The 27,127-nt window shown below is 39.4% G+C and overlaps 2 protein-coding genes and 1 long non-coding RNA gene across 11 annotated transcripts in view; 1 reads left to right on the forward strand and 2 right to left on the reverse strand.

The window, feature by feature from the left end:
• Positions 1–12,538, forward strand: part of LOC117331510 (uncharacterized protein C12orf56 homolog) — a 47,269-nt gene extending 34,731 nt beyond the window's left edge. For all 5 annotated transcript variants that reach the window (XM_033890250.1, XM_033890249.1, XM_033890251.1 and 2 more), the window contains 8 exons: positions 5,033–5,174; positions 5,982–6,091; positions 6,673–6,762; positions 7,846–7,990; positions 8,127–8,201; positions 9,271–9,348; positions 10,117–10,298; positions 11,367–12,538. In XM_033890250.1, the coding sequence (XP_033746141.1) occupies positions 5,033–5,174; positions 5,982–6,091; positions 6,673–6,762; positions 7,846–7,990; positions 8,127–8,201; positions 9,271–9,348; positions 10,117–10,298; positions 11,367–11,511 (967 nt within the window). In that variant the 3' untranslated portion in view covers positions 11,512–12,538. The remainder of the gene's footprint in view (positions 1–5,032; positions 5,175–5,981; positions 6,092–6,672; positions 6,763–7,845; positions 7,991–8,126; positions 8,202–9,270; positions 9,349–10,116; positions 10,299–11,366) is intronic.
• A 25-nt stretch (positions 12,539–12,563) lies between these two features.
• Positions 12,564–13,713, reverse strand: LOC117331512. 5 transcript variants are annotated; one of them, XR_004533563.1, is made up of 2 exons: positions 13,571–13,713; positions 12,564–13,147 (listed from the first exon to the last, which is right to left on the reverse strand). It is a non-coding gene; the product is annotated as an uncharacterized LOC117331512 (long non-coding RNA). The 5 variants fall into 5 exon arrangements; XR_004533561.1 differs by having other exon boundaries at positions 13,443–13,713; XR_004533562.1 differs by having other exon boundaries at positions 12,564–13,019; positions 13,251–13,713.
• Positions 13,714–21,661: 7,948 nt separating this feature from the next.
• On the reverse strand, positions 21,662–26,699 carry LOC117331513 (fibrinogen-like protein 1). The gene is made up of 5 exons (XM_033890254.1): positions 26,057–26,699; positions 25,668–25,748; positions 24,503–24,817; positions 24,237–24,378; positions 21,662–23,766 (listed from the first exon to the last, which is right to left on the reverse strand). The coding sequence occupies exons 1-5, from the start codon at positions 26,688–26,690 to the stop codon at positions 23,634–23,636; spliced, it is 1,305 nt and encodes a 434-aa protein (XP_033746145.1). The 5' UTR covers positions 26,691–26,699; the 3' UTR covers positions 21,662–23,633.
• Positions 26,700–27,127: the final 428 nt, after the last annotated feature.

Here is a 27,127-nt window from a genome sequence, read left to right on the forward strand (position 1 = left end):
TAATATTTGATATTGAAGATTTGAACTTATTGATCCAGTAGTAATGTACCTCAATACGCCAGTATGTGTCATTGGGACAGCCTGGGTTCAGGATCCAGTATGTGTCATTGGGACAGCCTGGGTTCAGGATCCAGTATGTGTCATTGGGACAGCCTGGGTTCAGGATCCAGTATGTGTCATTGGGACAGCCTGGGTTCAGGATCGGGGAATTAAAGCTTATTGACCTATTTTATAGTGGGGGAAAGGAGTGGAATATATCGTGTTTATTTTATAGCCAAAGATAGTACATTAAGGGACTGGGGTATTTATCAGGATATATACAGAATTGACCTAGGTTATAGGATATAGGGCTGGATGTTTAGTAAGGTATATACAGCATATTGATCTAGGTTGTGGGATAAAGGCCTGGTTGTTTAGTAAGGTTATACAGCTTATTGACCAAGGTTGTTGGATAAAGGGTTGGGTATTTATCAGGGTATATACAGAATTGACCTGGGTTATAGGAGTCAAGATATAGCTTATTAACCCAGACTGACTGATAGGATAGGTCAGCATTAACCAGAATACAGATGTAGACTATAAGCTTATTGACCCAGTACCAAGGGTACATACAGATTGACCCAGGTTGTGGAGGATATGACTGGGGTATTAACCAGGGTATATACAGCTTATTGACCCAGTCTGTTGGGGATAGAACTGGGTTATTATACTGACCCAGGGTATATACAGCTTATTGACCCAGTCTGTTGGGGATAGAACTGGGTTATTATACTGACCCAGTGTGTATACATCTTATTGACCCAGTCTATAGGAGATATATCTGGGTTATTATACTGACCCAGGGTATATACAGCTTATTGGCCCAGTCTGTAGGAGATATATATAGGTTATACTGACCCAGGGTATACACAGCTTATTGACCCAGTCTGTTGGGGATAGAACTGGGTTATTATACTGACCCAGGGTGTATACAGCTTATTGACCCAGTCTGTTGAGGATAGAACTGGGTTATACTGACCCAGGGTATACACAGCTTATTGACCCAGTCTGTTGGGGATAGAACTGGGTTATTATACTGACCCAGGGTGTATACAGCTTATTGACCCAGTCTGTTGAGGATAGAACTGGGTTATACTGACCCAAGGTATACACAGCTTATTGACCCAGTCTATAGGAGATAGATCTAGGTTATACTGACCCTTTGAGGGTGTACACAGCTTATTGACCCAGTCTGTAGGAGATAGAACTGGGTTATACTGACCCAGGGTATATACAGCTTATTGACCCAGTCTGTAGGAGATAGAACTGTGTTATTATACTGACCCAGGGTATATACATCTTATTGACCCCATCTATAAGAGATATATATAGGTTATACTGACCCAGGGTATATACAGCTTATTGGCCCAGTCTGTTGGGGATATAACTGGGTTATTATACTGACCCAGGGTATACACAGCTTATTGACCCAGTCTGTTGGGGATATAACTGGGTTATTATACTGACCCAGGGTATACACAGCTTATTGACCCAGTCTGTAGGAGATAGATCTGGGTTATACTGACCCAGGGTATACACAGCTTATTGACCCAGTCTGTAGGAGATAGATCTGGGTTATTATACTGACCCAGGGTATATACAGCTTATTGACCCAGTCTGTTGGGGATAGAACTGGGTTGTACTGACCCAGGGTATATACAGCTTATTGACCCAGTCTGTTGGGGATATAACTGGGTTATTATACTGACCCAGGGTATACACAGCTTATTGACCCAGTCTGTAGGAGATATATCTGGGTTATACTGACCCAGGGTATACACAGCTTATTGACCCAGTCTGTAGGAGATAGATCTGGGTTATTATACTGACCCAGGGTATATACAGCTTTAATTGACCCAGTCGGTTGGGGATAGAACTTGGTTATACTGACCCAGGGTATATACAGCTTATTGACCCAGTCGGTTGGGGATAGAACTTGGTTACACTGACCCAGGGTATACACAGCTTATTGACCCCGTCTATAAGAGATATATATAGGTTATACTGACCCTTTGAGGGTGTACACAGCTTATTGACCCAGTCTATAGGAGATATATCTGGGTTATTATACTGACCCAGGGTGTATACAGCTTATTGACCCAGTCTGTAGGAGATAGATCTGGGTTATTATACTGAGCCAGGGTATACACAGCTTATTGACCCAGTCTGTTGGGGATAGAACTGGGTTATTATACTGACCCAGGGTATACACAGCTTATTGACCCAGTCTATGGGAGATATATCTTGGTTATTATACTGACCCAGTGTATACAGCTTATTGACCTAGGTTGTAGAGGATAGGAATACAGTATTTACCAGGGTATATACACAGCTTTTCATGAAGTGATAATCTTACATTTTGTGTAAGGAGCTTATATTTATAATTAATTGTGAAGTCCAGATATGACCTTATGGATAATGTGGTCTCTGGTGTACTCTATATTTCACAGATTAACGGTAACACTAGAGTTTATAATACCAGGACTGTAATCACAACTACCTGTTAAAACAAACTCAGTTAATCCTCATTAAAACTTGGAAGGAAATATATGTTAGGATTGTATTTAACTTGAACAAGAATAGTATACAATTATATTGTTTTAAATATATATATATATATATGTGTGTGTGTGTGTGTACTGAGTGACTTCCAGGCCACGGGCTGCATTTTCATGTCCTGAATCATATACATATAGGATTTGTGACATCGTTGTGTCACCAGGATGATTATTGGCTTTCAAGTAGGCTTTAAAACAATATATATTGCTATCACTATCAGTTGGAATATATTGACTTCCAAAACATTCCATTTAATTTGCATTACGAAGTGTAAATATAACTACTATTTAACAAGTGGCTTTAGATTTCATAATGTCCCTCTGAGTCAGGCCATATTGTCTGGCACATATTTCACTGTATACTGCATGGCTTGATGACTTTTAGAAGCATAACTTAATTGCTTTGCCCATTCTTCTGTCATTATATTAATAAGCCACAATGTCAATGTACCTGCGACATTTCAGTAACACTATAAAAGGCCACTCAGTTGGCCAACCATCTTTGTTACTGAACTGATACATCTTGGTAAAGAGCTAGGATTATTATTACGTACTGAAGTCAAATCTTATTATAGTTGTTCTACATAGAGGTATGGGTCCAAATCCCTTATTTATAGAGAGGTATGGGTCCAAATCCCTTATTTATACAGAGGTATGGGTCCAAATCCCTTATTTATACAGAGGTATGGGTCCAAATCCGGGAAATCCAAAGGAAACATTTGAAATTTCATTCAGATATTATATTGTACTCTAGATATTTATCGTGACATTTTAGGTATTTTTTTTTTAAGTTTACTGCTGGAGAGAAAGCTTGATAGAAAGTGATATCATTGTGATAATTTGCATTTAATTGACTGACATCTATCTTACAACATAATTTTCATAAAATATCTAAGTAAATACTTTTATTTAGAGTGAACAGTGAGTTAAATCATTTCCAGAAATAATTAAAAATGTTGTAATTTTGCAGCTATTTTTTTGTAACTTGTTGCTTATATAATTATCTTTCAAAACTTAAATAAAAAAAGATCATTGGCCAAGCTTGAAATAAGTTTTTTCCCCCTTTTTTTCAGTGAGGGAAGGAAGCTTAAGTGTTCATGCAAGGAATTTATTTTCCAATAGCAAATTATCTCCCCTTAGTTTTTGTTTGCTAAATGTGTCGCGTGTGAAATGTGTTTTCCGGTCAAAAATGTCGCTCACGCACTTTCTCCCCCATGAGAATTTAAAAAAGTTGGCAAGTATGAATCCCTTATTTATACAGAGTTATATATATGGTCCAAATCCCTTATTTATACAAAGGTATGGGTCCAAATCCCTTATTTTTACAGAGGTATGGGTCCAAATCCCTTATTTATACATAGAGGTATGGGTCTGTATCCTTTATTTCTACTTAGAAGTATGGGTCCAAATCCCTTATTTCTATACTGAGGTATGGGTCCAAATCCCTTATTTCTATACTGAGGTATGGGTCCAAATCCCTTATTTCTATACAGAGGTATGGGTCCAAATCCCTTATTTCTATACTGAGGTATGGGTCCAAATCCCTTATTTCTATACTGAGGTATGGGTCCAAATCCCTTATTTCTATACTGAGGTATGGGTCCAAATCCCTTACTTCTACACAGATCGAGATACATAAATTACAGGCTATGCTTTTTGGTTGATCCCTTTTCTGAATGAAAATCTAAATGCTTTGTGTATTTTGAAATGATTATGTAATGTAATCTATACAAGAAATGATTTTCATTTGTATAATGACCAAGAAATGATTACCACTGTATGTAATGTACATTACTATGGCAGAAAAATGATTATGTTATTTGTATTCTGACAGAGAAATGATTGTTATTTGTATTCTGACAGAGAAATGATGATGTATTTTGTCTTCTGACAGAGAAATGATGATCTAATTTGTATTCTGACAGAGAAATGATGATCTAATTTGTATTCTGACAGAGAAATGATTGTTATTTGTATTCTGACCGAGAAATGATTGTTGTTTGTATTCTGACCGAGAAATGATTGCTAATTGTATTCTGACAGAGAAATGATTGTTATTTGTATTTTGACAGAGAAATGATTATGTCATTTGTATTCTGACAAAAACATGATGTTATTTGTATTCTGACAGAGAAATGATTGTTATTTGTATTCTGACCGAGAAATGATTGTTGTTTGTATTCTGACAGAGAAATGATTGCTATTTGTATTCTGACAGAGAAATGATTGTTATTTGTATTCCGACAGATAAATGATTATGCTATTTGTATTCTGACAGAGAAATGATTATGCTATTTGTATTCTGACAGAGAAATGATTGTTATAAATTTGTATTCTGACAGAGAAATGATGATGTAATTTGTATTCTGACAGAGAAATGATGATGTAATTTGTATTCTGACAGAGAAATGATGATGTATTTTGTCTTCTGTAAGGGAGAAGATGGAGATGCTCTTCAGTCAACTCAAAAGAGAATTGCTCAACCAAGAGAATACGATGGAGGAAACATTTAACTTGCTGAATGAATTAAGGGTAGCCACAGAGCGAAACTTTGCTCTCAAGAAAATGTTTTGGAAGGTAAAATTTTCCACATGTATTAATTATTCATCACGGAAGTCATCTGTTATTGACTCAACATGCACATGTTTACCATATATTATTGATTCCGAAAGCATGCAGGTCATGTGTTATTGACTCAACATGCAGGCCATGTGTTATTGACTTAACATGGATGCCATATATTGTTGACTCAATATGGAAGCCATGTGTTATTGACTCAATGTGCAGGCCATATGTAATTGACTCAACATGGATGCAATAGTTTATTAACTCCAGATTGAGCCATTATGTATTATTGGCTCAATGTGGATGCCATGTATTATTGACACCACATGGCAGCCATGTTTTATTGACTCATCATGGATGCCATGTCTTACCGACCAAGCATGAATGCCTTGTATTGTTGATTCCACATGTAAGCTATATATTGCTGATTCTGAATGCAGGTCATTGTGTTATTGACTCAACATAGAGCCTAATATTCTATTGACTCAACAAAGAAACATTATATTATTTACTCCACTTGTACGCCATGTGTTATTGACTCCACATGAACACCATCTATTGTTGATGCCGCATAGAACCCATGTATTGTTAGCTAGACTGTAGTATTGTCATAATATTCTATCATCCCTATCAATACATTCAGGATTTAAAGAATCATTTTGAAAACAAAATTCAGATTTTTAAAACTTTTTTACTCCAAATTATATGAAGAGTAATTCAAAATCTATTTTTTTCGTTTTAAATTTTAATGAATATGACAAAAGATAGGACTTCTGTGATAAGGAGTGATGATATATTAACATTTATTGTCCTTTACAGAACTCGGACATGTTCTTGTTCCTGGTGAGACAGTTACAGAGGTATTTACCCAAATCCCCTATCAACATACAAACGGACCATGGCAAGTTGCAGAGAGTTGATGAGTTTGAGTAAGTACAGAAATATTTGGGGACATTGGTAAGGTGAATCAAGTCATTTTTATGACATTTTATATGCTAGTCAAAATTTGACAGGAGTATGTATTATAGTGTGTCATTGTCAGTCAATCTGGCATAAACATTTGTTTGTCCGGAAATCTCCAACATTTTTCTCCTGGTCTCTGACAGGCTTTATAACCATATCTAGTGGTATTTCCCGTGATGCACCTTTTTTGCAAAAGTTATTACCATATGTATATTTCTGTATTTGATTTTTGTCTGGAGATCTCCTGTAGTTGTGTTTCCCTTAACAGCTTTTTGATTCAACTACTTTTTGCCAAAGTTTTGCCCTTGCCAGACTACTATAGATACTCACCCTCAGTTTTCAACCAGTTCCTTTGAAACTTTGTTGACTTTGCCATAACATGAAATTGCACTTTCTCATAGGCATTTTCAATATTTGTATTTACTTGGTATGATAACTCTTTCGTTTGGTGTGGGATGGGTGTACATTGTTTTGCCCTACACTTAAAAGTTTCTTACAACCTTCTTTAACTATAACAATGAGTAATGATGTGCCATCTTCCTTGTAGACTTGTGATACTGCTGACAGAAATTCTCAGTCTGATGTTCAGGGAATCGGAGATCATTCCCGCTCGCATCCAGACACTGAAAGCTGAAAGGTAATGTCTCACTCTGAGGACAGAGTAGGTAACATAATTATAATAAATCTTTATTTGAAAAGAATAACATAATAATGATAAATCTTTATTAAAGAGGGTAACATGATAATGATAGGTCTGTGTTTAATGAGGATGACATTATAAAAATAAATCTTGTTTAACGATGTTATCATAATGGATAGTACACTTGGTAACCTTGAACTTGTGTGCAGTAATATTGAAGACTAGTACACTTGGTAACTTTGATCTTGTGTACAGTAATATTGAAGACTAGTACACTTGGTAACCTTGATCTTGTGTACAGTAATATTGAAGACTAGTACACTTGGTAACCTTGATCTTGTGTACAGTAATATTGAAGACTAGTACACTTGGTAACCTTGATCTTGTGTACAGTAATATTGGAGGATAGTACACTTGGTAACCTTGATATTGTGTGCAGTAATATTGAAGACTAGTACACTTGGTAACCTTGATCTTGTGTACAGTAATATTGAAGACTAGTACACTTGGTAACCTTGATCTTGTGTACAGTAATATTGGAGGATAGTACACTTGGTAACCTTGATATTGTGTGCAGTAATATTGAAGACTAGTACACTTGGTAACCTTGATATTGTGTGCAGTAATATTGAAGACTAGTACACTTAGTAACCTTGATCTTGTGTACAGTAATATTGGAGGATAGTACACTTGGTAACCCTGATCTTGTGTAAAGTAATATTGGAGGATAGTACACTTGGTAACCTTGATATTGTGTGCATAATATTGAAGACTAGTACACTTGGTAACCTTGATCTTGTGTAAAGTAATATTGGAGGATAGGAGACTTGGTAATCCTGATCTTGTGTACAGTAATATTGAAGACTAGCACACTTGGTAACCTTGATCTTGTGTAAAGTAATATTGGGAGGATAGGAGACTTGGTAATCCTGATTTTGTGTACAGTAATATTGAAGACTAGTACACTTGGTAACCTTGATCTTGTGTACAGTAATATTGGAGGATAGGAGACTTGGTAATCCTTATTTTGTGTATGTTATACAGTAAAATAATTGGATGTCTTCACATTCTTGTTTACAGGGGTAAATATGTACTAGACCTGCTTATGGTGCTGACATGTTCTCCAGAGATCCCCGAGAAATTCTCAGTACCGTCAAGGAGCACTGTGTCTGTTGGGGGCTCATTCAAAGGAGGAGACAGCATGAATACTAATGTGGATGAAGAGGTAACACATCATTCGGCATGGGGATTTTTATTAATGGCATTTTTTGGTAAATATTTGAAATACGACATGGAATGAATAATTGACTTGATGTTTATGTACAACCTCTGAGACTGGACACATTCTATATATGTTACAGATTGAGAGACAGTTAGTGCAATTTACAAAAACAGGACTCGCTTCCGTCTATGAACTTTTCCTGATGGCAAAACAGGTGAGCAAATCTGAGGCTGCGGTGAGGTAATGATAAGTACAATGGAACAGTTCATATGTATGTTAAATAAAAAATATCTATGTTTTGAGATGGCAAAAATTGTTATTCAATCCTTTGATGATTTTAGTATAAATACACATTTTGATTCAAATTTCACAGGTTATAGACAAGTCTTTTTAGAATAAGGAAAATTAGTATAATTTTGAATTTATTATTGAGTTATGTCCCTTGATGAGTTCCTTTGAATAGTTTTTGGATGGAGAATCAAAGACATTTTTCACTTTCTCTACTCATGGTTCCTTGATTTCTTTTCTTGGTCAATGATGAGTATGTACCTGCAGGTAATTGTGTGTGAACATAAATAATTTTGTCCCAAGTAGTTTCTGTGAGTTAGTACGAAATATCAGTTTGACGCTGAAATCAATCTTAAAAATTCTTTTAAACTGTCAGAATAAGCTTAAGAATTCCTTTAAACTGACAGAAGAGACTTAAGAATTCCTTTAAACTGTCTGAATAAACTTAAGAATTTCTTTAAACTGTCAGAACAAGGATTAGGACTGGTGTTAGCACCAGCACTATAATGGAGGCTGATGTAGGATTCAGATTTATAAAATGCTATATTAGTACAGTGTATCGAAATTACATTTCTACGCAGTAATGTTACATATTCAGCATTTGAGGCAGATATATAATATCAAAGGAAAATTATATAGAATATTATACATGTGTACGTAGAGTATGTAAGTTGAAGGGTATACTGGTACATGTCTACCAGTCTGAATTAAGACTTTTATTCTCACACACTACTGTAAGCAATACTCCAATGGTTGTAATATCCAGAAAAAAATGAACTCATTTGCTGAGAAATTGGCCTCTTGATAACCATAAAAAATTAGCAAATGTGTGCTCAAGCGAGATAATTCAATAACAAGCATATATAAATAATTTATTTTTGACAAAAACACAGTAATATGTACATAATTTCCTGGCTTACTGATACAGTGTTTTGATATTAAGGTCCATGTTGATTAGGAAATGTGAAATTAAGATGAAAAAAATTGTTTTATAGGCTAACTGGGGATACAGTGAGGGGAATTTCTTCAACATTGGCTGGATGGTGAAGGTGCTGGAGGAAATTCGTACAACGGTCAGTAATGAATAGGAAATAGACACACACTTTATGTAGGAAACTAGATAATGACCTATATTTATAATACTGGATGGTCAGTATGGAATAATAAGTATGGAATATAAAATGGTCAGTATTGAATATAAAATGGTCAATATCGAATATAAAATAGACACACACTTTATGTAGGAAACTAGATATTGACCTATATTTATAATACTGGATGGTCAGTATTCAATATTATGCCTAAACATCTATAGTGCTGCTGGATTTAAGGCTGGGTGCCAATCCTGTATCTAAGCAATAGCTATTAACTGAGAACAAAATCTTTTTATAACTGTAACATGATCATAATTTGACAAAGGATATACTAGAACCTTATTACCTCCCTTTTCCACTAATTGTTAGTTCTTTTTATAATTACCTCCCTTTGACCATATATAAAAATCAATATATTCATAAAAAAAAATTCCATCTCCATAGATATTTCATCTCCATTGACTTAATTTATATACATATTTCTTATACTTCTTCACTTTCAATTGTTTTAGTTTAATTCTACTATTGTTCTGTTTGTATTGGGGAAGACTTATATAGGCCAAGCCTGCTGTCTAACCCATTTGTATAAATGTTATACAATAAAATATGTTGAAATGAAATATAAAATGGTCAGTATTCAATATGAAATAAACACACTTTATGTGGTAAACTAGAAAATGACCTATATTTATAGTTCTGGATGGTTATTATTGAATATATAATATGTATGATTCTGTACTATTGCAGGAGAAGTTTGTTGATCGAGTTATCCAACAGATGTTGAAGTTGTTGGGACCTGGTCGCCGTGAGCCCCTTAATCCATCCGAGGGTGTTCTACTGTACACACAGTTTTCTGTACTTCAGACATTCCTACAGTACAGCCCACGCATTGCTGCTTTTATACGTAGCAACTACATGGAGGAATTCAAGTAAATCTTCTTTATATATAAATTTATAAGGAAACATATTTAACAGGGACAGCATTTCGATTGGTTTTGGTTGGGTTTTAAGTTTTTAGCTTCTTTCTGCATATTGTTAGCATCAGGGAACCTTTGGTTCAGCTGACATTTTTTATGGGTTGCCCAGGGTTTGATGGGGGATGGGGTGGGATGTAATTGTCTAAACCATCTCATAGGAAACAGAAATACATAGTATTATATAATTTCCAACCTCTCACTATATGCAAATTTGAAATATACCAAGTTAGATATTGTCCCCTTTTCAACCACAACTCTTGGCACCAATCAGTGTATTTATACTGTCCTTAAGTATCCCCTATTTTAACTTTTAAGAAATATGTAAATGAAAAGAATATGGACGAGGAAAACATTTTGAATATCACTGTATACATTCATGGAATTATGTATGCAACAGCAATATTGAATCTTTCTAGGTCATCTTCCATGACCACAAGTCTACATACATGTTAATGTTTCTTGTATATATCTCAAACATTGCTCGATTCTACATGCATGACTTACCTCCTTGAGGGATACAATTTCTGCCTTGAACTGAAATATCTTATCATGGCTATTATCGATAGCCCCATTTCCCGTATTTCAAACTTCAGATGAAGTTTTCCATTGATCCCTAGTTCTTCATATTCCTATCTAGGACCAACCTGACAGCAACATGGCCAACAGGCAACCATCTTGAATTTTGACAATTGAAACTGCATTGTTATAACAATTTCTTAAAGTACTAAATCACCATTATGGGTCTTTCTCAGATTTGAGGTTCACCTTGGTCTCCATTTTGACACTTGCTGGTTGTTCCTGCTATATAGTGTTATATAAAGTTATTAAATGTTTTGAAGGAAGAGTGAAAGAGGGGAATAGATCAGTCTTTTATTTGACTGATTCAATTGTGGGCGCCTAAAGATCCCTCTGGGAGCTCTTGTTAAAACTTGAAATAGAAATGCAGCTGATTTAATAAGTAACTTTAAATATATCATTGAAAATTCTTTCTTCTGAATAATGTAAACTTGTCATTCACAGATATTTTGTCCAAATTCCGGCTGTCACCAAGAAGCTGCCAGTTGCCTACCCCATCAGTGTAATCATCATGCCTTTGATAGAAGCTGTGATGTCCAAGGTTCTAGAGAAGCCCACTGTTGCCTTCCCAAAGTCGCCCAGGGAGTGATCATCTCCAAATCAGCTAGAGAGAGACCTTCCGTTAGTCACCCAAGGAGTGACCACCCCAGGGACTCAGATTGAGTAACTGTCCCAAAGTCACCATGGTAGTGACTCTCCACAGGCAAATGGAGAGTGACCTTCCCAAGTTACAAAGGCAGTGACCTTCTCATAATCACCTAGGGGATAACTCTCTCAGGGCGTACAGAGAATGGCCTTCTGAAGGCACCCAGGGTGAATGTATATCTCCTTGGGCACATAGTGAGTGAGATTCAACTGTAGCCTAGAGAATGACCATCTCCAAGTCGCCAAGGGGGTGATTGATATTGTTATCAAGACAGTGGCTGCCCCAACTACAGAAACCATGCTTGATATTTACCCATGTCTTAATTAACCTCCTACCGACTGTGCTCCCATCTTACCTCTCTTGACCAATAACTCACTGTCCACCCACCTGACTACTGACACTACCCACCAAACCCTTACCTCCCTTGACCAATAACTCACTGTCCACCCACCTGACTACTGACACTACCCACCAAACCCTTACCTCCCTTGACCAATAACTCACTGTCCACCCACCTGACTACTGACAATACCCACCAAATCCTTACCTCCCTTGACCAATAACTCACTGTCCACCCACCTGACTACTGACACTACCCACCAAACCCTTACCTCCCTTGACCAATAACCTACTGTCCACCCACCTGACTACTGACACTACCCACCAAACCCTTACCTCCCTTGACCAATAACTCACTGTCCACCCACCTGACTACTGATACTACCCACCAAACCCTTACCTCCCTTGACCAATAACTCACTGTCCACCCACCTGACTACTGACACTACCCACCAAACCCTTACCTCCCTTGACCAATAACTCACTGTCCACCCACCTGACTACTGACACTACCCACCAAACCCTTACCTCCCTTGACCAATAACCTACTGTCCACCCACCTGACTACTGACAATACCCACCAAACCCTTACCTCCCTTGACCAATAACCCACTGTCCACCCACCTGACTACTGACAATACCCACCAAATCCTTACCTGACTTGACCAATAACCCACTGTCCACCCACCTGACTACTGACACTACATACCAAACCCTTACCTCCCTTGACCAATAACTCACTGTCCACCCACCTGACTACTGACACTACCCACCAAACCTTTACCTCACTTGACCAATAACCCACTACCTACCAAACCCTTACCTCACTTGACCAATAACCCACTACCTACCAAACCCTTACCTCATTTTACCAGTTACCCACTGTCCACCCACCTGACTACTGACACTACCCACCAAACCCTTACCTGACTTGACCAATAACCCGATGTCCACCCACCTGACTACTGACACTACCCACCAAACCCTTACCTCACTTGACCAGTAACCCACTGTCCACCCACCTGACTACTGACACTACCCACCAAACCTTTACCTCACTTGACCAATAACCCACTGTCCACCCACCTGACTACTGACACTACCCACCAAACCTTTACCTCACTTGACCAATAACCCACTACCCACCCACCTGACTACTGACACTACCCACCAAACCCTTACCTCCCTTGACCAGTAACCCACTGTCCATCCACCTGACTACTGACACTACCCACCAAACCTTTACCTCACTTGACCAATAACCCACTACCTACCAAACCCTTACCTCACTTGACCAATAACCCACTGTCCACCCACCTGACTACTGACACTATCCATCAAACCCTTACCTCACTTGACCAATAACCCACTGTCCACCCACCTGAATACTGACACTATCCATCAAAACCTTACCTCACTTGACCAATAACTCACTGTCCACCCACATGACTACTGACACTACCCACCAAACCCTTACCTCACTTGACCAATAACCCACTACCCACCCACCTGACTACTGACACTACCCACCAAACCCTTACCTCACTTGACCAATAACCCACTGTCCACCCACCTGACTACTGACACTACCCACCAAACCCTTACCTCACTTGACCAGTAACCCACTGTCCACCCACCTGACTACTGACACTACGCACCAAACCCTTACCTGACTTGACCAATAACCCACTGTCCACCCACCTGACTGCTGACACTACCCACCAAACCCTTACCTCACTTGACCAATAACCCACTGTCCACCCATCTGACTACTGATGAATCCCTTTTCATTGACCCCCTGAACAGACATCTTTCAACCCTTTGACCCCTGACCTAAGTGTTAACCAATCTATTAGCCACTTATAGATGAACTCACTTCTTACTGATGGAGAGATTTCATGCGAAACTGGTTTAAAATGAAAGTCACATCAAACCACTTTTATTTCCAAGTTTCCATCGTTATTTTTTTAAGAATGGAAGGTTTTACATAATTTTGTGTGTGGCTTTGTTGATTTTGAAAGAATCTTTTAATCTTTAATGATATATTATTCAAATCAATTATATTTTTTATTGCATTCTCCAGAGTTTAAAGACTTAAATGTTTTTTTAATTGATGAGCATTGTTTCATAGACTAGAATAAAACATTTAGATATTAAGAGAGAGAAAAAATTTCTTTCATAAATTCAGAAATAATTTACATATTTTCTACAGGATGATTTCTCTTCACTATTAAACAAGATCTCACTGTGCTGTTGTTACCATTTTTCTTGTTTATATTATATATTGTTACTTTGTGTTAATGCCATTGAAGAGAACTCATTTTCAAACATGAACACTATATATGGGTTAATGAAGTAGGGTAACATTTAGTTATTGAGTTTTTTTATTGTTCAGCATAGGATTTTCATTTAATAGTCTGTTATAATTGCATAATATCTAATCAATAAAATTGTGTATCACTAGAACAGTACAAATTAAATTATTAAGAATTTATTGTATAGATCCGTCCTAAAATATTATATTTATTTATTTTAGAAATAGTCATAGAAATCATCATCTAACATCCTCATTTTTTCCTGATTTGTTTTAATATTTCAGTTGTCAAAGTGATAAGAAATGTCACAAAAATTGCACAAAAATTGAAGCTTCACTGGTTTTGATGAGCTTTGTTTCTATTGATGGGATGTATTGAGTTGTATAATGTTATGATTCCAATTAGTTGTTTTCATCGTAAGAATTTCTAGGTCATCTGAGAAAGTACCGGGTACAGCTGTACTACTGAGTGTTAGACATTACGGGGTACTACTGAGTGTTAGACATTACCGGGTACGACTGTACTACTGAGTGTTAGACATTACCGGGTACGACTGTACTACTGAGTGTTAGACATTACCGGGTACTACTGAGTGTTAGACATTACCGGGTACTACTGAGTGTTAGACATTACCTGGTACTACTGAGTGTTAGACATTACGGGGTACTACTGAGTGTTAGATATTACCGGGTACGACTGTACTACTGAGTGTTAGACATTACCGGGTACTACTGAGTGTTAGACATTACCGGGTACTACTGAGTGTTAGACATTACCGGGTACTACTGAGTGTTAGACATTACGGGGTATTACTGAGTGTTAGACATTACATTGTACTACTGTACTACTGAGTGTTAGACATTACCGGGTACTACTGAGTGTTAGACATTACGGGGTACTACTGAGTGTTAGACATTACAGGGTACGACTGTACTACTGAGTGTTAGACATTACCGGGTACTACTGAGTGTTAGACATTACCAGGAACTACTGAGTGTTAGACATTACGGGGTACTACTGAGTGTTAGACATTACCGGGTACTACTGAGTGTTAGACATTACCGGGTACTACTGAGTGTTAGACATTACCGGGTACTACTGAGTGTTAGACATTACGGGGTACATCTGTACTACTGAGTGCTACACATTACCGGGTACAGCTGTACTATTGAGACTGTGTGAGTATTAGACATTACCGGGTACCACTGTACTACTGAGTGTTAGACATTACCGGGTACCACTGTACTACTGAGTGTTACACATCACGGGGTACCACTGTACGACTGAGTGTTAGACATTACCGGGTACGACTGTATTACTGAGTGTTAGACATTACCGGGTACATCTGTACTATAGAGACTGTGTGAGTGTTAGACATTACCGGGTACGACTGTACTACTGAGTGTTAGACATTACCGGGTACTACTGTATTACTGAGTGTTACACATTACTGGGTACGACTGTATTACTGAGTGTTAGACATTACCGGGTACAGCTGTACTACTGAGTGTTACACATTACCGGGGTACGACTGTACTACTGAGTGTTAGACATTACAGGGTACGACTGTACTACCGAGTGTTAGACATTACCGGGTACGACTACTACTGAGTGTTACACATTACCGGGTACGACTGTACTACTGAGTGTTAGACATTACGGGGTACGACTGTACTACTGAGTGTTAGACATTACCGGGTACCACTGTACTACTGAGTGTTAGACATTACCGGGTACGACTGTACTACTGAGTTTTAGACATTACCGGGTACAGCTGTACTACTGAGTGTTAGACATTACTGGGTACAACTGAGTGTTAGACATTACGGGGTACGACTGTACTACTGAGTGTTAGACATTACGGGGTACAACTGTACTACTGAGTGTTAGACTTTACCGGGTACGACTGAGTGTTAGACATTACGGGGTACGACTGTACTACTGAGTGTTAGACATTATCGGGTACCACTGTACTACTAAGTGTTAGACATTACGGGGTACCACTGTACTACAGAGTGTTACACATTACTGGGTACGACTGTACTACTGAGTGTTAGACATTACCGGGTACCACTGTACTACTGAGTGTTAGACATTACGGGGTACCACTGTACTACTGAGTGTTAGACATTACCGGGTACAGCTGTACTACTGAGTGTTACACATTACTGGGTACGACTGTACTATAGAGACTGTGTGAGTGTTAGACATTACTGGGTACAGCTGTACTACTGAGTGTTAGACATTACAGGGTACGACTGTACTGCTGAGTGTTAGACATTACAGGGTACGACTGTACTACTGAGTGTTAGACATTACAGGGTACAGCTGTACTATAGAGACTGTGTGAGTGTTAGACATTACCGGGTACAGCTGTACTATAGAGACTGTGAGTGTTAGACATTACTGGGTACAGCTGTACTACTGAGTGTTAGACATTACTGGGTACGACTGTACTACTGAGTGTTAGACATTACCGGGTACGACTACTACTGAGTGTTAGACATTACGGGGTACGACTGTACTACTGAGTGTTAGACATTACGGGGTACGACTGTACTACTGAGTGTTAGACATTACCGGGTACTACTGAGTGTTAGACATTACAGGGTACGACTGTATTACTGAGTGTTAGACATTACGGGGTACGACTACTACTGAGTGTTAGACATTACAGGGTACGACTGTATTACTGAGTGTTAGACATTACGGGGTACGACTACTACTGAGTGTTAGACATTACAGGGTACGACTGAGTGTTAGACTTTACCGGGTACGACTGTACTACTGAGTGTTAGACATTACAGGGTACGACTGTACTACTGAGTGTTAGAAATTACCGGGTACGACTGTACTACTGAGTGTTAGGCTTTACCGGGTACGACTGTACTACTGAGTGTTACACATTACCGGGTACAGCTGTACTACTGAGTGTTACACATTACCGGGTACCACTGTACTACTGAGTGTAGACATTACGGGGTTACCACTGTACTACAGGAGCTCGTTACACATATTACGTGTATACGGGTACGACTGGTAGACTTACTGAGTGTTACACATTACCGGGTAACGACTGTATTACTGAGTGTTAGACATTACGGGGTACAGCTGTACTACTATAGGTTAGACTAACGGGTACAGCTGTACTACTGAGTGTTAGACATTACCGGGTACAGCTGTACTATAGAGACTGTGAGTGTTAGACATTACTGGGTACAGCTGTACTACTGAGTGTTAGACATTACAGGGTACGACTGTATTACTGAGTGTTAGACATTACGGGGTACGACTACTACTGAGTGTTAGACATTACAGGGTACGACTGAGTGTTAGACTTTACCGGGTACGACTGTACTACTGAGTGTTAGACATTACCGGGTACAGCTGTACTATAGAGACTGTGTGAGTGTTAGACATTACTGGGTACAGCTGTACTACTGAGTGTTAGACATTACTTGGTACGACTGTACTACTGAGTGTTAGACATTACTGGGTACAGCTGTACTACTGAGTGTTAGACATTACAGGGTACGACTGTACTACTGAGTGTTAGAAATTACCGGGTACGACTGTACTACTGAGTGTTAGGCTTTACCGGGTACGACTGTACTACTGAGTGTTACACATTACCGGGTACAGCTGTACTACTGAGTGTTACACATTACCGGGTACCACTGTACTACTGAGTGTTAGACATTACGGGGTACCACTGTACTACAGAGTGTTACACATTACTGGGTACGACTGTATTACTGAGTGTTACACATTACCGGGTACGACTGTATTACTGAGTGTTAGACATTACCGGGTACAGCTGTACTACTTAGTGTTAGACATAACCGGGTACAGCTGTACTACTGAGTGTTAGACATTACAGGGTACAACTGTACTATAGAGACTGTGTGAGTGTTAGACATTACCGGGTACAGCTGTACTACTGAGTGTTAGACATTACCGGGTACGACTGTATTACTGAGTGTTAGACATTACCGGGTACAGCTGTACTATAGAGACTGTGTGAGTGTTAGACATTACCGGGTACAGCTGTACTACTGAGTGTTACACATTACCGGGTACAGCTGTACTACTGAGTGTTACACATTACCGGGTACAGCTGTACTATAGAGACTGTGTGAGTGCTAGACATTACCGGGTACAGCTGTACTACTGAGTGTTAGACATTACCGGGTACAGCTGTACTACTGAGTGTTACACATTACCGGGTACGACTGTATTACTGAGTGTTAGACATTACCGGGTACAGCTGTACTATAGAGACTGTGTGAGTGTTAGACATTACCGGGTACAGCTGTACTACTGAGTGTTAGACATTACCGGGTACAGCTGTACTACTGAGTGTTACACATTACCGGGTACGACTGTACTACTGAGTGTTAGACATTACCGGGTACAGCTGTACTACTGAGTGTTACACATTACCGGGTACAGCTGTACTACTGAGTGTTAGACATTACCGGGTACAGCTGTACTACTGAGTGTTAGACATTACCGGGTACAGCTGTACTACTGAATGTTACACATTACGGGGTACGACTGTATTACTGAGTGTTAGACATTACCGGGTACAGCTGTACTATAGAGACTGTGTGAGTGTTAGACATTACCGGGTACAGCTGTACTACTGAGTGTTACACATTACCGGGTACAGCTGTACTACTGAGTGTTAGACATTACCGGGTACAGCTGTACTACTGAGTGTTACACATTACCGGGTACAGCTGTACTACTGAGTGTTAGACATTACCTGGTACAGCTGTACTATTGAGACTGTGTGAGTGTTAAGACATTGACCATGTATGTATGATAGAGTGTAAAGCTAGTTTTCCTACCATCCTATCATTGCTGCAATAATTCAGCTGTTTCACCATCCACATACATACCTTTGAGGTGGATGGGTTTACTCTATTTGTTTTGTCTCAGGTGAAATATTTTCCTCTGTTCTCAATCAGGATCATTTTATAAGGTGAATTCCTTTTTTAGTTCAGAAATGAAAAATGTTGTAAAATTGAACTTGATTTGTATTTTGTTTAATCATTGAAGAAGTACATGGTCTGAATATTGGAGGAGGGGGCATATGCTGCTGTAGTATTCATGTTGTATGTCACTGTAAACCATTGTCCATCACAGACACATATACAACCTACATACCTGTCACTAGATCAAAACTCCAGTTTTACCATACCAAGTTTTACTCTTTTGACTTATTCAAATTCAATCTTTTGTTCCATGAAATTTTTATTAAAACTTTTTTTTTGTAATTTTAGATAAAATAAATATTATAGTTAGTTTCAAAAATGACATGGAAATGATTTTTTTTTAAAGATTCCCAATTTGAAACTTTTTGCACGGGAGATAGCTAGATTTACCAAAATTAGGTATTACTTCTGTTGAGAATCGGACACTTGACAGGTATGAACCTCTAGCACAGACACATGCAAAGCTGGTGATTATTGTGTTAAAACATGTTTTCAATCCTGAAAGTCTTTGATCGATTCTTCTTGAAATTAGATATAGACCACTATGAATAATAACTAGCAATGAATGTTTGATGTCATCGTTGTGTATGTCATTATATTGGTAAGAAATCTCAGTTTGTTATACATGACAGGAGTATAATCTCATTAAGTGTTACATGTTGTATATGTTTATGTAGTGTCAGCTTCTCTCATTGTCTCTCTCTGGCTCCAGCCTGTCTCTCTCTGGCTCCAGTCTGTCTCTCTCTCTCTGGCTCCAGCCTGTCTCTCTCTCTCTCTCTCTCTCTCTCTCTGGCTCCAGCCTGTCTCTCTCTCTCTCTCTCTCTCTGGCTCCAGCCTCTCTCTCTCTGACTCCAGCCTGTCTCTCTCTCTGGCTCCAGCCTCTCTCTCTCTCTGGCTCCTGCCTGGCTCTCTCTCTGGCTCCAGCCTCTCTCTCTCTCTCTGGCTCCAGTCTGTCTCTCTCTCTGGCTCCAGCCTGTGTGTCTCTCTCTCTGGCTCCAGTCTGTCTCTCTCTCTGGCTCCAGCCTCTCTCTCTCTCTGGCTCCAGTCTGTCTCTCTCTCTGGCTCCAGCCTCTCTCTCTCTCTGGCTCCAGTCTGTCTCTCTCTCTGGCTCCAGCCTGTCTCTCTCTCTGGCTCCTGCCTGCCTCTCTCTCTGGCTCCAGCCTGTCTCTCTCTCTGGCTCCAGCCTGTCTCTCTCTCTGGCTCCAGCCTGTCTCTCTCTCTGGCTCCAGTCTGTCTCTCTCTCTCTCTCTCTCTCTCTCTGGCTCCAGCCTGTCTCTCTCTGGCTCCAGTCTGTCTCTCTCTCTGGCTCCAGCCTGTCTCTCTCTCTGGCTCCAGCCTCTCTCTCTCTCTGGCTCCAGCCTCTCTCTCTCTCTCTGGCTCCAGCCTGTCTCTCTCTCTGGCTCCAGCCTGTCTCTCTCTCTGGCTCCAGTCTGTCTCTCTCTCTCTCTCTCTCTCTCTCTCTCTCTGGCTCCAGCCTGTCTCTCTCTGGCTCCAGTCTGTCTCTCTCTCTGGCTCCAGCCTCTCTCTCTCTCTGGCTCCAGCCTCTCTCTCTCTCTGGCTCCAGTCTGTCTGTCTCTCTGGCTCCAGCCTCTCTCTCTCTCTGGCTCCAGTCTGTCTCTCTCTCTGGCTCCAGCCTCTCTCTCTCTCTCTCTCTGGCTCCAGTCTGTCTCTCTCTCTGGCTCCAGCCTGTCTCTCTCTCTGGCTCCAGCCTGCCTCTCTCTCTGGCTCCAGCCTGCCTCTCTCTCTGGCTCCAGCCTGCCTCTCTCTCTGGCTCCAGCCTGTCTCTCTCTCTGGCTCCAGTCTGTCTGTCTCTCTGGCTCCAGTCTGTCTCTCTCTCTGGCTCCAGTCTGTCTGTCTCTCTGGCTCCAGTCTGTCTGTCTCTCTGGCTCCAGCCTCTCTCTCTCTCTGGCTCCAGCCTCTCTCTCTCTCTGGCTCCAGCCTGTCTCTCTCTCTGGCTCCTGCCTGCCTCTCTCTCTGGCTCCAGCCTCTCTCTCTCTCTGGCTCCAGCCTGTCTCTCTCTGGCTCCAGCCTGCCTCTCTCTCTGGCTCCAGCCTGTCTCTCTCTCTGGCTCCAGCCTGTCTCTCTCTCTCTCTGGCTCCAGCCTGTCTCTCTCTCTGGCTCCAGCCTGTCTCTCTCTCTCTGGCTCCAGCCTGCTTCTCTCTCTGGCTCCAGCCTCTCTCTCTCTGGCTCCAGCCTCTCTCTCTCTCTGGCTCCAGCCTGCCTCTCTCTCTGGCTCCAGCCTCTCTCTCTCTCTGGCTCCAGCCTCTCTCTCTCTCTGGCTCCAGCCTGCCTCTCTCTCTGGCTCCAGCCTCTCTCTCTCTGGCTCCAGCCTCTCTCTCTCTCTGGCTCCAGCCTGTCTCTCTCTCTGGCTCCAGCCTGTCTCTCTCTCTGGCTCCAGCCTGTCTCTCTCTCTCTCTGGCTCCAGCCTGTCTCTCTCTCTGGCTCCAGCCTGCCTCTCTCTCTGGCTCCAGCCTGTCTCTCTCTCTGGCTCCAGCCTGGCTGTTAACCTGAAATCTTTGCTGTTAAATTGATGTAATCTACTAGTATTATATCCTGCTTTAGGTAGTGAATCATCAGTCATTTTATGGTAATCCAGACTACTCTCTTAAAGATATTCATTGCATTATAAAGATATGAGTCGCAAAATGAATTGGTGTTTACAATTAGATACCTCCAGATTGAAGAATTGATCTATAAACCTATCAAATCTATAATTTTAATGTGTACAAAATATTGAAGGAACGATTGTCCTACCATCAATGTCCTACATAATATTGCTATCGGAGCAAAATATGTTGTGCTTGTTGTATTGTGATGTTCATCAGACTTTTTAGTTACACTTAGATGAATTAATGCCCTTGTGACCAGGGTGGTAGGATCAGAATTGTATCTCTCAACAAATGTAGTGTACAGTGTACAGTAAGATCAATGCAGCGTCAAGTGTTCTGATGCTTTTACGTCGTATTTCCCCAGATGACGATTCTATGATTCAATAATCAGAACAAGACATTTTGTACCGACTGGTTTTACTGTCTGGTCCTCAACAGACTGATCTACACTTAATGTTACACCAAGTACACACTACCGATAGTCTTATAATGTATTAGATATTCCTGAATCATCGATCAACATTATCTTGTAGAACTTTCTCTAATAAGCAACTTTTTGTTTTAACAAAGTTAGATCAAATCATTTTACTTATTTTGCAGTATTTTATGAATAGATATGTTTTTTTATTTTAACACATTTTATTTATTTGATGTCTCCTACAAGGATTTTATTAGAGGTATTATGTTTTTTATTTGTATATGTTTGAATAATCAAATTCAGACGGAAACTGTTTAATATGTGTGAACTACCATTGATAGAGTACTTAGTTGTGTATCTAACTTTTAATCTTTAGAGGACTTGTGAACAGTTTCTTTGGCAGGCAATATTTGTTTTTATCCATTGTCATTGTCAAGTCCTCTTTGATTATTTTTAAACAGATTTATATGCTGAAATGTTTATACACATACATTGACAAAATATTTGAGGCCACAAAATATACATGTTTATACACATACATTGACAAAATATTTGAGGCCACAAAATATACATATCACGATATGTTCGTGGAATTAGTGGAGAAGTAATACTAATGTATACTAGTGTATTTCATGTACTGGTTTTGTTGGAATCATCGGATGAGTGTATATGTGTTTAATCAGTCTGATGTCAGAAACGTTTTAAGCATAATTCTATTTACAAAAAAAAATGTTATTCATATTGAATAGGGGAGAGTATATTGCCAAAACTTGTTTAAACATGAAGATCACTTTGCATAACAAACACCGATATTGGTTTGCGTGTGTGTTGTTAAGATTCCTTACCACATTATATTATTTTTATATTGATTTCCTCGATTTCTTTTGAATTCTTACCTCTATTCTGGCAATGTGATACTTTAGCATAGGTTCTAGTAGTAATACATTCAACGAAACATTGGTCAAAAACATGATTAATTATAATGTCTCATTGGTTAAACGTAGAAGACAATGTATCATAGTAATGGCTTCATATTTCCATGACAATAAAAATAAGAATATAAGTGTTCAGTAGTCAGTGTTTTTTGTTTATACAACTTATCATAAAATAAGATATGCTGTGAAAAAACATTAACATGAAAACAATGTTTCCATTTCCATATTTTGCCGATCACACTTATTTTGGTATTATTGTCCTAGACATGTGTACAGGTATTGTGAGCATAAATAGAATCTCGCGAACAACGACAATACAGGTAACAAAAATGCCAGTAGGTGTTGTAACTATCTATTTGATTACGAAGCTAATGCAAAAATTGAAAGATGTATAAAAGTACCGAATGTATCAGACGAAATCAGCTGGTCTGACTTTCATTTCGGAGAATCTAAAATGAATACTGGTGTTTCCTCCACGGGTACCACTCTATACCAGTCCCGTCCATTGATGGCTGACCCCAAGACTCTCCATATATGTGATTCCCACTAGGCTGGGTCAGGTAGGGCCCATTCAAGTTAGAACTGAAACGTCAATAAAAACATACAGTTTGTTTTAGGATCATTTCTACGATCAACTAGCCATTGTATTTGGCATATAAAAAGGATTGGTTTATTGTGCATGAAGAAATTTCCTCAGAATTAGCTATCATTAAAACAATTAGTATGGAATTTACGGAGTCTGCAGTCATTTGCATATAACAATTGGTATCCAACCAACTGGAACAGTTATTGGGCAATGATTGTGACCAATCAAATGTATTAAAGAAGACGACGATTTTTAATCAAATACAAACCCAACAGGACATGAAAGGCAACACATCAGTCGTAGCCCCTGAAACTGTTAAACTCATTGTCTTTAGCAGCTGTTAAGTCACCAACACCAAAACGGCAATGTTGACTGAAGCTGTTTCTCTGGACCTGGCTAGAAGACATGTCTTCAAAATGGTCGTTCACCAAATTGACCCTATAGCTATGAGGTTACGTTATCCTACCTGTAACAACTGTTGAACCACCAGCCAGATTTGAGCAGACGCCCACAATGCTGAAAGCTGTGGTCTTTGTCGCAGTCAGGTGTACTGAACTTCATACCATCATGGCGGAGGAGTGACGAAGCAGGGTAGTGGAAGGAGTCGCCTTAGAGTATATTACATAAAAATGAAATATCAACAATAAAGTAGAGTTTACGGACATGTCGGAAATCGACACTGATAGAGAATACGTCTTACAATAAAAAGTTAACAAAACTGGAGCCACTTACCAGCAGTCCCGGTGTATTTTCCTACACTTAGCTGGTACCAGCTTGATTCACTGCCGACATTGAAATCCCGGTACTCCGCCCACTTCTGTAATCTGTTCCAATCTTCTATGTTAACGCGAAGAGTCATGTGACCCTCATTTGTCAAGCTATGAAGAAGGTCATTACCTATCCAGAAATTCCTAGATACATTTCCGAATCCACTTTTGTAGTCGTTCCAATTTCTTTCGAAGTTTTCAGTCCCGTCGACACGTCTTTGTATTGTGGTCCAACCACCGCCATCATGCTCCAGATCACAGTACACTTCAAAGGTTCTTACTGAAACAACCATGCTCGCTTATATGTATGTGACACCTTCGGTAGAATTCATTTTCGGGTTGATGTTCTGCTGAATTCGGTATGATATCGATATTTAGATAAATCATTCCGAATGATCCACCAATATAAATGTAACGTTATAACGTTGTATATAATATTTTGCTGTACACTTGTGACACAAGTGGCTTTCATTCTGCTGAACCCAAATGACACTAAAACGTCCCTAATGAGCGAACTGGCTCTATTTTATGTAAAAGTGTTCACTTTATTCTGTATCTGCTAAATCGCCGACTTCTATTGGTCATTCCAGAGCAATCCTCTTTGTCAATGGCCATTTCAATTCAAATCCCAATACCGTGTATAGTAATGAATAGCATGCGGTACTACAACACTAAATTACCGGCCAGAAAGGACACGTGCAGATTGATCTAGTACACATTTATCTCTTTAGGAAGGAAGGCGTCCATTGTGTGAAAAAACATAGTTGGTTTATCTAAATACAATTCTTAAAATGACTCATTTACTCGCTAAGGACGTACAATGTGTGTATAAAATCCTTGTGCAAGCCATGGACATTGTCACAGATGTTAGTGGCGAGATGGTGATTTTTGTTATGTTTTCAGTGAATGTTAAGAAACCTAGCATGTAGTTAAATCACAGACATGGATCTATAAAAACTATTGCAGATATTCTTATTAAAAGGCGACGCATCACCGATGTTACTTCAAGGCAGCACACAGGTAGCTCGTTTTACAACATGTGAAGTCTATAAAGTATTCTGCCAAATCAAGAAAATCATATTGTTTACAGTGTTTTAGGGGTTTCAACATTTTAAGACATTACTGTATACCTCCATCCGAGGGTTGTATTCTGTATACTCCACTTTGTATTGACCCCATCCTCTGCGCATGGGCACAGTCTTTCGGTGTCGCTTAACCATACAACAAAAATAAAATACTTTAATATCCACACTTCATTCAAACCTCGGTAATAAGCATTATGATTTATCAATACATACATAACTTTATATAGATTTACTGTTATGGCATTATTCCACAGATCATTAGGTCAGACAAACTGAGAACGCGAAAAAAATAGAATGACACATTTGATGATATTGTATGAAGTAATTTGTAAGTAACAGTTCTTTTATATATATCAAGAAGCAGACGTCGATGAATGTCGATTTGATACATTAATATTCTGTATGATTGTGATCTGTTGATCATTCAATGATACCTTTCGGCCTAAGGGTTGACGTTGTTTTCGTCATAATATTGTTGTTTGGTGTTGATACAGTGGTGGTCGGCGTTGTTGATTCAGTGGTGGTCGGCGTTGTTGATTCAGTGGTGGTCGGCGATGTTGATTCAGTGGTGGTCGGCGTTGTTGATTCAGTGGTGGTCGGCGTTGTTGATTCAGTGGTGGTCGGCGATGTTGATACAGGAATGGTCGGCGATGTTGATTCAGTGGTGGTCGGCGTTGTTGATTCAGTGGTGGTTGGCGATGTTGTTGATACAGTAGTGGTCGGCGATGTTGATACAGCTGTTGACGATAGCATATGGGTCACATGTTGAGATAGCCCACCAATGCTCGAATGAGCAGCATGCCCCGTACCTGTCTGTTCTAAAGCTTCTAACCGAGCTGTCAGATTCTGAACCGCCGTCTTCAGCAATCCATTTTCCTTTTTGATATCTTCGTAGTTTTGTTGAATATTGGTACAGGTGTTGGTCAGATTAAACACAATTCCTTCCAATGCAGTCAGCCTCATACCGTGACTATCTAACTCCTGGTACAAATGAGTCTGGCCGTAACCAGGGACCGGGTATACCAGTAAGATGGTCAAGGTGACCAGATATGGCCAAATGTTGATCATTTCCGTGAAGTTGTTCCTACACAAGTGTAAAGAAAGGCCTGGCAGCCGTCATTATACTTGAGAACGATTATTTGGATCATTAGCAATGTCCTCGTTTGTATTGTAACAAGTTAAACAGAGCTCACCGTTAGTAACAAAGTGTACTCCGCTCCTTATACATTCACAAGAGTAATTTAAATACTGTGATATAATATGATATCGTTGATATCCAAATTAATCAGTATCATAGAAACATCTCTCGAAGGATTTTCTACGAGAGTTTTATTGAATCAAGCTAACAATGTTGCTATGACGTATAGTTCGCATTAACGATAAGAACGGCATATTTCCGATAAAGTTATCTCTATTGTCCCAAATAGATTATATATCCTGGCGAACAATATCATCGCTTTGAATGCAGCGATGTTGGTTCTCAGTGTTTATGATCTTCCGTAAAA

Source organism: Pecten maximus, chromosome 7 (genome assembly GCF_902652985.1).
Source record: "Pecten maximus chromosome 7, xPecMax1.1, whole genome shotgun sequence".
In the NCBI taxonomy this organism is placed as follows: domain Eukaryota; kingdom Metazoa; phylum Mollusca; class Bivalvia; order Pectinida; family Pectinidae; genus Pecten; species Pecten maximus.

Coding starts and splice junctions, on each gene's coding strand:
- LOC117331513 (XM_033890254.1), bottom strand. CDS start 26,690: ATGATCAACATTTGGCCATATCTGGTCACCTTGACCATCTTACTGGTA. Junction 25,749..26,056: donor GTCAACCCTTAGGCCGAAAG/GTATCATTGAAT, acceptor TGTATGGTTAAG/CGACACCGAAAGACTGTGCC. Junction 24,818..25,667: donor AATACAACCCTCGGATGGAG/GTATACAGTAAT, acceptor TGGTTGTTTCAG/TAAGAACCTTTGAAGTGTAC.